At 40.6% G+C, this 12,538-nt stretch overlaps 1 protein-coding gene across 1 annotated transcript; it reads right to left on the bottom strand.

Annotated features, from left to right (window-relative positions):
- Nucleotides 1–2,371: 2,371 nt before the first annotated feature.
- Nucleotides 2,372–11,443, bottom strand: LOC129094318 (vitellogenin-2-like). Its single transcript, XM_054602438.1, is given in 35 exon segments — nt 2,372–2,629; nt 2,732–2,893; nt 3,021–3,186; nt 3,283–3,377; nt 3,480–3,574; nt 3,682–3,865; nt 3,967–4,096; nt 4,206–4,344; nt 4,598–4,740; nt 4,829–5,035; nt 5,128–5,196; nt 5,277–5,321; nt 5,417–5,742; nt 5,934–6,144; nt 6,232–6,382; nt 6,468–6,653; nt 6,771–6,864; nt 6,944–7,130; nt 7,233–7,352; nt 7,475–7,576; nt 7,919–8,043; nt 8,122–8,219; nt 8,312–8,392; nt 8,394–8,527; nt 8,618–8,836; nt 8,931–9,056; nt 9,148–9,313; nt 9,396–9,553; nt 9,645–9,795; nt 9,902–10,050; nt 10,143–10,304; nt 10,384–10,635; nt 10,754–10,905; nt 11,031–11,051; nt 11,404–11,443. Coding segments are annotated over 35 exon segments (4,959 nt in total). The 3' UTR covers nt 2,372–2,516.
- Between the last annotated feature and the right edge of the window lie 1,095 nt (nt 11,444–12,538).

The following is a 12,538-nucleotide window of genomic DNA, read 5'->3' as shown; positions in this document are numbered from 1 at the left end:
TGTGGCAAGGCACAGATCTGGCCAAGGTTACAAAAGAATTTCTGCAGCACTCAAGGTTCCTAAGAGCACAGTGGCCTCCATAATCCTTAAATGGAAGAAGTATGAGATGACCAGAACTCTTCCTAGACCTGGCCGTCCAGCCAAACTGAGCAATCGTGGGAGAAGAGCCTTGGTGAGAGAGGTAAAGAAGAACCCAAAGATCACTGTGGCTGAGCTCCAGAGATGCAGTAGGGAGATGGGAGAAAGTTCCACAAAGTCAACTATCACTGCAGCCCTCCACCAGTCGGGGCTTTATGGCAGAGTGGCCCGACGGAAGCCTCTCCTCAGTGCAAGACATATGAAAGCCCGCATAGAGTTTGCCAAAAAACACATGGAGGACTCCCAAACTATGAGAAATAAGATTCTCTGGTCTGATGAGACCAAGATTGAACTTTTTGGCGTTAATTCTAAGCGGTATGTGTGGAGAAAACCAGGCACTGCTCATCACCTGCCCAATACAATCCCAACAGTGAAACATGGTGGTGGCAGCATCATGCTATGGGGGTGTTTTTCAGCTGCAGGGACAGGATGACTGGTTGCAATTGAAGGAAAGATGAATGCGGCCAAGTACAGAGATATCCTAGAAGAAAACCTCCTCCAGAGTGCTCAGGACCTCAGACTGGGCCGAAGGTTCACCTTCCAACAAGACAATGACCCGAAGCACACAGCTAAAATAACAAAGGAGTGGCTTCGGAACAAGTCTGTGACCATTCTTGACTGGCCCAGCCAGAGCCCTGACCTAAACCCAATTGAGCATCTCTGGAGAGACCTGAAAATGGCTGTCCACCAACATTCACCATCCAACCTGACAGAACTGGAGAGGATCTGCAAGGAAGAATGGCAGAGGATCCCCAAATCCAGGTGTGAGAAACTTGTTGCATCATTCCCAAGAAGACTCATGGCTGTACTAGCTCAAAAGGGTGCTTCTACTCAATACTGAGCAAAGGGTCTGAATACTTATGACCATGTGATATTTCAGTTTTTCTTTTTTAATAAATTTGCAAAAATTTCTACATTTCTGTTTTTTTCTGTCAAGATGGGTTGCTGAGTGTACATCAATGCGAAAAAAAAATGAACTTTTTCGATTTTAGCAAATGGCTGCAATGAAACAAAGGGTGAAAAATTTAAAGGGGTCTGAATACTTTCCGTACCCACTGTAAGTGCCTTTGTATATTTTATAGTATGAAACCTACTTTACAAATAAAGAGAGAAATTTATTTTATATGTATATATATGAGTATATACAGTACCAGTCAAAAGTTTGGACACACCTTCTCATTCACCTACTTTGAAGAATCTAAAATATAAAACATATTCTGGTTTGTTGAGCATTTGTTTGCTTACCACATAATTCCATATGTGTTCCTTCATAGTTTGGATGTCTTCAATATTAATCTACAATGTAGAAAAAAATAAAAATAAAAATAAAGAAAAACCATTGAATGAGAAGGTGTGTCCAAACTTTTGACTGGTACTGTATGAGTAATATATATTATACATTATTACACAAGCACGCTGCTGTCTATATGACTAGAAATACAAATAAATTGTACTAAACTCAAGATGTTGTCATTAACGTTGTCATTATATACTAATTTGCCATCAGCAGCTGTCTGAACTTGTAAACATGTCACGATTGTAGCAGTTGAATAAGATGTAGCCTTCATTCAAGATAAAAACACAAGTTATATCAAGTTGAAATAAGAAATGTAGTTAGAACGTTGCCTTACGAGGCGCTACACAAACAGCTGGAGACTCCGCACATGGCGATCTGTGTGCACACATTTAACAAAATGTAAATAAATACAAAAGGATGTAACAGATAGTTTTAGACATTTGTTTACACAGGAAGATTTTCAAAGGCGAAAATGATAAATAGATGAAAAATAATGATAAATGGTTCACTTCACTGTAGTTTTCTTGTCATATGTTATTATTTCTTTACTGAGCTTAGATATTTCAGACAGTAATAATTTACTGTAATATGAACAGCACTGTTCCAGAGATAGACTCCCGACACTTAAAAGTAAATAGGTTAAAGAAAGGGGCTGGTTCTTTTTTGGACTCATAATCTTATGAAGCCATATTCTTCATTACTAAACAGTTTAGAATTTTGCGACTTTTACCACCAAAGATTGTAAGAAAAAATGTTTGTCAATGGAGAGATGGTGAAAGAAGAGGAACAGTGTGCTAAAAGGTGACAAATTAAGTGTAGCATTGACTAGCTTGAATGGTTCTGCCTGTTGATTTTAGTTGTTTTTTTACAAGTTTATTTGAGCAATGTTTCATTTCAACGTATAAAAGACAAATGACCTTGTATAATTGAGTTTCAGTTTGCTTTATTGACATTTATTAACTGCCATTGTAAATACTTTACAAGCATTTTAACACATTCTTATGCAATCTTTACATTTGCTCATCAAACATGTTAATAACAAATACTTGTATGAAGCATCATTTTAGTGAAGGCAGTGAGATTATGCGCATTGAGCAGTGCAGCGACAGGTGAGGTGGGCTTCGGCTGTTTCTCTTAAGTCAATGCTCTTCTCATAGATGCTGCTTAGACCTGCAGAGCGGCTCAGGTTAGAATCTGAAAAATTTGAGGGAGAAAAGCAATTAGGCAATGCTTAAGATATATAAGAAATCGTATAGTTCAGTTTTGTGAACCGGCTGTGATTTTTTGCAGACTCACCAATGGGCAGGCAGTGGTAGCCAACAGTGACAGGGGTGGTCCTCACTGGCATGCAGCCGGGCAAGCAGCGCAGCACAGGCTCAACCGAGTAGCATTTGGACTCTTGGCCATGGAGGACTACCTGCTTCTCCAGCTTCACAGATTCAAGCTTCATGTAACATTCTGAAAAGGGTGAAAAAGAAAGGTAGGCACTGTAATTTTACATATATTTTCTTGATATGATGCTTTTTGCCATTCTGGATAGAAAATTATGTTATTATAGCTAAGGATGAAGCAGATATTGTATTACCAGAGGCATCACGGCAGCTCTTTCCAGGCAGAACCCAGGAATGAGCGTAGCTGACTGCGTTCTTGGTCAGCCGTTCGTTGGGTGTGCGGTACTCCTGTCTGATTTCGCCGTCAGCCTTTCCACAAAGTCCACAAGTCTGTCCTCTCATCCAGTCCACAACTTTAACCTGGAAAAAACTCAAACAGTTAGCGTTTTTTCCATTACCATAATGGAAATTAATAAATCTAAATCTACAAGGTAGTTGTCGGATTTGTTTTCTCACCTTCACTGCATTCATATCAAGGTAGACCTCCTGGAGACCATGGCTGGGAGCATGGAGAGCGATGCCCTCACCTCTCTGTCTAATCTGAATTTGGCCTAAAATGAATGAAAATATATAAATATATATCTTTTTTTTACTTTCAACAAATTGAAAAATTTGAGCATGACAGTTAAATTTGAATTAATAGAATAAAAAACCTGCGGGATGCTGATATGGCAGGTTGCTGATGGGGATTTCTACACCGTTAACCTTGACCATGATAACACTATCCTTGGGATAAAGCTCCACATCACTGTTGGGAAACAATAGAAATACATGTATTGAACTTCATTTCTAGATTTTTTGTATTTTTGGGGGGAAAGCTCCTACAATTTACTTATAAATACTTGTTGTTCTTACAGGTCTGCGATCTTGACATTGATCTGGTTCAGTTCCTGTGTTTGATCCCTCTTCAGCAGAACAATGAATTTAAGTTCTGGGGTGCAATCCTGAGCCAAAACCTGGAAGCAAGAGTGGGGCATCTCATTCTTGTATTTCCTGTTGTTGAATGTGATCAGCGTGTCTTTGACCATGGCACACTCAGCTGAAGTGGGAGGAAAAGATTAATCCATAATTAATTTCAAGTTAACTATTTACTGATCCACCTGACTATTCAGTAAAATGTGTTCCTTTAAATGTTTTCACCTGCACTAGCCTTGGTGAACATGTAGGAGATCTTGTCGGCCAAGTTGTTCTGGTATGGTTCCAGCTCTGCGGCAGTGTCTCCGATTGACAGATAAACAGGGAGAGCCACGGCAAGTTTGTACATTGTCCTCTGCAATATTGTAATATAGAAACGGTTATGAAGAGTGTATATGCAAACTGTGTGAAAAAGTATTATGCAGACATTTTCTGTGTGTAAATAATAGGCAATAAAACCGCACCTTTGGTGTCTCCAGAACGATATTCAGGCTTCTCTCAGAAGCAATAGCCACAGACAGTTTGATCTGATTACTATCATTTTTGCCCTTTGCCTGGCTTATTCCGTATTCCTTGGCGATGCGGGAAATCAACTCAGAGACCCTAGGAATGAATAAAGATAAAGTTTATTTTAATTTTTTTAAATAAATGTCTGGCAGATAGGTGTGTTGGAAAATTAAAATGAAATCATGTCAAAGTAAGTAATGTAGACAAAAATGTCTACATCCAGGAAGCCTGATAAAGGTGACTGAAATGTTGCATTTTCAATAAGGGTAGTTGTCGAGAGTGATTAGAAATTCATAACGTTCAACATCAAATAAAACATTGTGAAATCGGCATAAGTTTGTAACATTACTCTTTTTCATAGCGCTTCACACTCTTTGGAAGTTTGTCCCAGGTAACCTTGACGCGGACTGCAGGCTCTTTACCCACAACACCAGTCTCAGCTGTGATCTCAGTCTGGTATTGTTTGCACTCAATGCCCCAGGCAACCTTAGCCTAAGAGACATTTCAATCATAGTTAAAATCTCAAGCATTACACAGATTTATAATTACTGTTGATAAGTCACCAAATCTAATTTTTTACCATCAGTTTGTGGTTGCTCAGCATCACACCATCGGCACAGATTCTCCAGTGGTCACTCACGGCCAGGTTGGCAAAAATGACCTGCAGTCTTGCAGTAGCTTTGTCAATGTAAGCTGCAATCTGGTATCCCTGAACCTTGTGGTCGACTCTCACAGCACGTATTAGAATGGTCACAGCAGGAGTGACAGCATTTGCGAGGTACTTGGCCTTTAAGTGAAAACCAGAGATTGATATTAATAAAAGTTCAGATTACTTCCCACCAACAAGCAGTCTGTAAATGTCTTCATCTGATGACTTACCTTATTGTAGATGGTCTCAAAGCTGTAGGCACTGCTCTTGCTGTTGGCACGTTCTGTGGAGAGGGCATGCTGCAAACAAAGAAACCCTACATTTAGCCTGCTGAAACATGTTGTACACAAAGTGGCTGCCCCATCAATCTGATAATTACCTGGTGGATGTGGTTCTTGATAAACTTCATTTCATACAGTTGTTGCTGCAATGAAAAAGTAGTAGATTACTTATTTCACGTACATTTTGTATTCTGCTGTTTTTTGTTTTTTTACATGTTCAGAGGTAAAGCTGACTCACCTTGGACAGGGAGCTGGACAAGGAGGAGCTGGAAGAGCGTGAGCTGGAGGAGCTGCTGTTTGGAGCCTTGCTATTACGCCGAGAGGAGGAGCTGGAGGAGGACTTGGATGATACAGAGGAAGAGGAGCGAGAGCTGCTTGAGCTGGATGAAGCTGCCATGCTGTTCTTCAGACCGGGAACCAGGATTTTCTGGAGTTTCATCAGGACGTTCTTGTCCTCGAGAAGTTCCTCTTCTTCACTCATGTTAATCACTTTCATGATCTTCTCTGCTGCTTTTTCTCCAACCTGAACCTCAATTTCAATCATCTCGATGCCTGGTCCGGCAGCTTCAACCAAATAGATAAATAGATATGTTACTTTTTAGCAACTTACTACAAAATGACTTATATTAGTAATGTAATGCCATTTGTTAGAAGTAGTTTTTGTATTGTTAGTAGCCCAAACAATATTGCTACCTAGTGGTATCCTATGTAGGCCACAGAAGAAAGAATTATACGATTCCCATCCATTAACTTGCCTGGAGTAACCTCAACCAAGACGGCATGTTTTCCAATCATCGCATAGAGTGGACAGTTTCTGATGAAGGCGGCGTTGCGAGATTCAATCTCAGTGCATGCCTTGATACCAAAGGTTTGGATTTCAGCACACATTTTCTTCTCGAAGGCCTTGGGGAGTTTGCTGGCAATTTCACTTGGCCGGTCAACGGGAAGGATTTCAGATGATGTTGACTGTAAAACAACAACAGAGGTCATGACATTAATTCGGAAAAGGGTAAATGATTGTGTCGGAAAAGGTGGTCAGTGAATCAAACTCACCATGCCGCCAACCAGAGAGGATGCCATACTTGAAATCTTTGAGGAGAAGGTCTCCCTTGACACCTGTGCCTCAACTGCAGCTGGAATCATTGGTGTGATTCTGGCAGCTGCAAGGTCTTCCACATTTCTTGCAATGGCAAAAGTCTCAACACTGTTGGAGAAAGGACAATTAGTTTAAGGACAACAGAATTTCAAACAAACTGGGTGATACATGTTACTTGGTGACAAGTACATACAGTGCAGATGCAATTTTATCGACGCCCCGAACAGGAAGGAACTGAAGCTTTAAGTTGCCCTTAATCATGTCAATTCTTGCTTCTATCTTTGCAGGAAGAATGGTGTGAACTCTGGCTCTTGACAACAGAGTAGCCTGGATGAAAGCAGTGTTCACTCCCATCACTGCGTAGGTATGCATGGAAACACTGCAAAGGACAAAACATATACATTTTAAGGGTGATCTCCCTGAATACATTTATTTTTGATAGTTGAACTGATGAGAAGAACCTCATTAGTTGTCAAGTAAGCTACACTTGGATTACCTTGGGGTAATGGCAGCCCTTATGTTAATGTCAGACTTCAGAAGCTGGGCAGGATGATATTTGACAGGCAGAGGTGGTGTAACAGTGGCATCAACTGTGAAAACACATTGTAAGCATTGGTAAAAATAATTTTGGCAAATCAGCAACAGTTGAGCTAGACAAGTGCAACATACATTCAAGTGATGCAGCAGCCACAGCAGCAGTATAGAAACTGATCTCCATGGGCAGACCAACGGTGGTGGGAAGGATGCGACGAACCTCAGCAACAAGCAATGGTTTAGCGTAATGCAACGCAAAACCAGCCAGCAGACCATCCAAAGCCTGCTTGCCATAAGTGTGAATTGCTGGTCCACTTGCAAGCTGTAAACACAAAATCTCTTATAAAACATCAGATATTTAGCTCATAATACATGTACTACTATGCAGCCAATTACAGTACAGTAGAAGATGCCGATGGTGTACCTCAATAACACGATCAACAATGGCTTTGTCAATGTTGGCAAATGCAACTTCCTGTCCAAAGAATTTCACATACACAGAGGCCAGGGGCTGGCTGGAAGGGTGAGCCCTCCACTCAGAAAGCTGTGTGAAGAAGGAAAGTAATGGAACACTGCATTAAACTTCTATAAATAAAATGTGCTTTGATCAAATAATTCTTATAAAATCAAAATCATTTTAGCATCAGAGGGATCCCTTAAACTTACAGCCTTCATAACTTGTTTCATCTTGGCCATCCTGTCTGCATTCTCAGGAGCCGCGCCAGTTTTCAGAAGGGCCTCCTGTATTCCCTCAGTTCTCACTCCAATCTAAAAAAAAAAAAAGGAAAAACAGCATTTAATGGGTAAATTATTTTACAATTATTACTATGTGAAAGGTTTATATAGTCTATAACAGTCTATATTAATTAAGCTTGTGACATTTATTGTAGGTGAATTTGAAATCATATCTAATGTTAAGATAACATTAGGGTTCTTGGTATTGGTTTGCAACCTGAGATGTTAAAATGAATTCCAATGGCCAGCTAATTGTCCCTTTTGCTGTAATGATTTAAAACAGTGCATTGTGCAAAGGTATATAAGAATGGAGGGCACATGCCAGGTATATAATAGCCTTTCAGTATTTTAGCTAGCTATGTATGACATGATTACCTCAAGAACTTCAGCATAAGCTCCTGCCAGGTAGGTGCGAGCTTTGGCCACAATGGCTCTTGGCAAAAGAGTTGCAGCATCGTTGACATAGAAGGCGCTGGCAGCAGCACCCACCATCCAAGGGTCTGCAGGGCAAAATACAAGAATCGTCAAACCACATATTTTAATCCCAAATCGCTAATGATATATTATCCTGCTCTTACCCTGGTAGGTATCGAGATAGAGAGATCTGCTGAAGCGATAGCTGAGCCTGTCGAATTTGGGACTGAGGAGCTTCATAGCAACGTTGCAGGCAGAAGCACTGAAAGTAGGACATTAAAACATATCTGATTATTGGTGCTTACATGTTTAAATTGTAACAAACAAAAAAATGCTAGATGAAATATATCTTACACAGAGGCAAAGTCAGGAGCGGTGTTCTTGGTCATAGCCTTCATGTAGGAGTAGACAAAGCTAGCAACCTGCAGATTTTTCCTTCAAGAGGGCATCGGCAAGAGTAGTTACCAGACCCATGGGCAGCTTGGTCTCAAACAACACAATTGCAGCAACCATACGGAGTTCTGGGTGGAGAGCCTTGTTCATGAACAGCTGAACAGCCACTTCCTGGATCTAATTCACAAAGATTGGATTTACATAAAACTGCCTTAAATCCATCCATTCATTCATACTAATACAAGGAATTGAAAAACATTGTCTCACCATCTTGGGCTCCCTCTTAGCAATGTTCCTCAGGGCCAGAACAGCCTCAATGTGAACTCTGAGTGGCAGACCAGCAGCAGCAGTTCCAAAGCCAGGCAGAAGCTTCATGATTGGCTTCAGGCTGGCAGGATGTCCAGCATTACCTAACACTTTGAGAGTCATAATGAGCTCCTCAGTTTCACCACGGTTAACAGCCTCGACAGCAAGTTCATGGATGGGCTGTGGGAGGAACAGAAAAACATTTATGTCACAAGTCTCGGATGTTATAACTAAATTTAAGATATATAAAACACAAGTACAAAATGATACATACCCTCAATAGCTCAGCGGGGCAGGTTGGGTCCTCAACACAATATTTAGAAACCAGGGTGCCGTATCCCAGCATGGTAATCTCACGCAGAATTGGATTTTCTTGGACCTTGGGGTTCAAAGCCAGGGCCTGAAAAGTGTTAAAGAAAATTGCATTAATGATTTTGCGTCCCAGCTCTTACATCTTTACAAATTCTAAAAAACTTTTATCGCTGACTTGCCTCTGCAATCCTGATAGCCTCGAGGTCAGCTGTCACCATGTGAACAGATGCCAGCAGCCCTTGAGCGGCTTCAGCAGTAGTCAGCTCCCCAGCAAGGAACCTCTCCTTTAGGAACCTCAGAGCAGCGTGAGTACCAATGGCAGGGACAGCATTCAGGATCCAGTGTCTGGGGAAAAAAATAACATTATATAGTTGTATTATCCATGGCACAGGCACATATTTTTCATGGGTTTGAAAGTTGCAGTTACCTGTGATCGGCTCTAGCTCTGTACTGAGTCCAGAGGGCCTCGATACTCTCAAATCTTGTCACACGCAGCAGCTGGATGAGCTCCATGAACTTCAGAGGGGCATCTTCGTGGACCTTGGCCACGTTGAAAGTCACCAGGTGGTTCAGAATCTCAACAATCTGTCAGGACAAAATATTTCCCAGCTTAAAGTTTGTTGCTACAAGATGAATTTAACAAAGATGTGAAAATAGGGATCATTTCATGAAGTACCTGAGCTTCGGCATTGCTGATCCTCAGAAGCTGAATGGGTGTCTGGAGAAGCTCGCTGCCAAATTCGTACTGCAGGGATCCACGGTGAAGATATTCAGCTCTGATGGGCTCCAATGGGGTCTTCTCAATCTCCAGGAAGGTCAGGATTTGCCTGCAAATAAACATAAGCACTATCAATCTGCACTTGGACCCTTTGTGTTGAGAAAATTGCTGATGACACTGTTATTGCACTCCTATTTTGAATAAAATACACATACTTAGCCTCCATCTGGGCAGCACCATTCAAGATGTTGATAGGCGAAAACTGGATGAGCTCTGTGGCAGTTGCCTCCAAGATCAGAGGACCGGCGGCTGCTGGCTTGATGATGTAGTTCAAAGCAGCGGCTCCCTTCAGGGCCTTTCGTCTCTACATTGAGAAGACCAAATATCATCACACCAGCAGTGTCAAGGAGTTTACTGTATTAGCGATTATGAAGCGAAAGGGGACTTTGCACTCACAGCCTCACACTCAACGCATCTCTCTGTGTAAGCCAAGCCGATGTCCTTCATGATTCTCTCCTGGCACTGGTTCAGGTCCTTAGTCTTGGTCAACAGGATGCGGTCAGCCTTTGTGTCCTCACTGATGACATAGTGGGTCTTGCACACACCCTGTACTCCAGCCTAGAATCCAAACACAGTTTGTCAGTTTAAGTATTGTGGCAATTGTGAGTGGAACTCTTTGAAGATGAGTTGTTTGTACCTCTTGCAGCTCATAGACATTTTGAGTCTTCTTGATGTTCAGCTGGAAGATGTTGAGGATTCCTCTGTAGACATTCAGCACAGTTGCGGAGATGCCAGCCGGAGCAAACAGTTTCCCAACAACACCGTTAGCATACTCAAACTTGATGGGTGTCAAGAGCTGAGCAGCCAGGGCTGAAGTTAGTTTGGTAGCTGGGATGAAAGCATCTTTAGGCCAGATGCCACTGTACTCAGAGATTTCTGGGTCCACAAGCTATAAGGAAGAATGACACTTTGAGTGAATTGAACACTTGATTGTTTATAAGCCACAAGTTATTCCAGTTTACTAAATATTAATCATAAATAAGTTAAAACATTTTAATGGTCTTTACCTTCAGCATGTAGGTGTCGGCATCGGCTGCACTGATCAAAACTTTGCTACGAACTTTCACACCGGCCCGTGCCAGACCCTCCTCAGGCAGGCCGCCCATAACAAAGGCCTCATATTTGTAGACATAGGTCTTTCCAGTCGCAAACAGAGGAGCTGCAATAATAGACAAGAAAACAAACTAGTTAATGCATTTAAATTTCAATAAACTTTTGAACTGAGAAACTTTTTATTTCTATGCAGCAGAATTATATTTTTAACCCAACAGAATGACAACTTACCAAAGTTGACCTGGTGACACGCTATGAAATTGAAATAGAAAATGGAAATGTTATTCTTTATATGGCATCTTTTTTGCCAGACTATATTTAAGTGGAAAGACAGTTGGTTAAACTGAAGAACTCAATGTCTATTTTTCTGCTCTATCATTGGTTATATATCAACAGTACTACACTTGAGCAAGTGCAGCAGTAGTTTTCTTAATAATTCAATATTTTTTTTGTCCTTATAAAACACAATAACAGTCAAGAATTACAACAATGGGATTAATGTTTTTCTGCTATAATATCACTCTACAAAAAACAAAATTTTCTAAACTGTAATTTAATTTCAGGTTAAGTTGATTTAGTTTTAAATGCATAAAGACAAATTTACCCGCAAGGGCCACAGTAAGTGCTAGGAAAAGCACCCTCATGGCTGTTGAATGTGAATAACTGCAAGAAGAAGTGTCCTTTTAAAGCCTGCTCGAGGTTTATCATTAACTAAGTATCAGCCTTCATTGTCATTGATGTTACCATGCCCTGACATACAGAATAGACAAACATGTTACCATTCCAATTTTTCATTAAAATGTCAGTGTGTTGTGACCTGCTGTTTTATCACAGCCCTGTCAGCTTGATCCGGGAGCTGTTGACTCTCCAAACATCAATCCAACATTACTTAACTTTCATCCACGTAGTGTTTCAAAATCATCTCATGAGAAAAAAAACTTTTTAAAATCAAGTCAATACTTTTTGGTTTTTATTTAGTCAATTTTACATTTCGAGCAAATACAAGTGTGATGGTGATGATCTTTTTTTATATATTTATTTTCTAGTACTTTTTATTACTGTGTTAATGAATGAAGTGCACACATTTTCAAATGATACTCTTTTGCTTGACAGTTGGCAGAGATGCAGAACAAACGTCTAGCTAATAGAGATTTAAACCGAAATGCAGTCTGCATTGAACCCGAAAAGAAGGAGCAGAGATCCAAAATGGCCAAATTTCCAGACAAACAAAATGTGGGACCTCATTTGGAAATGTTATGCGCATGGATGAAAGCAGATTGAGCTATATTTGCTTAATGTCATTACATTTTCATTTGCTAAAATCAGATATTTTCACAGCTTATAGACATTTAGCAATTAAAAAAAAATGTTAACTGGTGCGTTTGCTGACCTCAGTTTACAGATCTCGCGAGAGTATGTTGCTGAGAGAGAGCGAAAAGTCTCAAACAAAGTCAATTTTCTCGAGGATACATCCGTCTGAAAATGCAATATTTGTGTCAGAAACTTGGGAAGATATGTGACGTGTGAAGAAAAATGGTCCAGTATTTACTTTGGTGACTGTGGGGCAAAATAATCGGCCATAATCTGTGTTCACATTCACTAAAGTGTCGCGACATTGGTGAAACACAAGTGACACAGACACAGGAAACTGACTCCTGTCAAGCCATCCTTTCTGTTCTGTCTTTGCTGTAAAGCTGCTAAAAAAAATACTGTGGGTGCGTGTAGATCACATCCTCTTG

Source organism: Anoplopoma fimbria, chromosome 8 (assembly GCF_027596085.1).
Source record: "Anoplopoma fimbria isolate UVic2021 breed Golden Eagle Sablefish chromosome 8, Afim_UVic_2022, whole genome shotgun sequence".
NCBI lineage: Eukaryota > Metazoa > Chordata > Actinopteri > Perciformes > Anoplopomatidae > Anoplopoma > Anoplopoma fimbria.
Note: the sequence above shows the minus strand (reverse complement) of the source record. Positions and strands in the feature narration are given on the sequence as shown.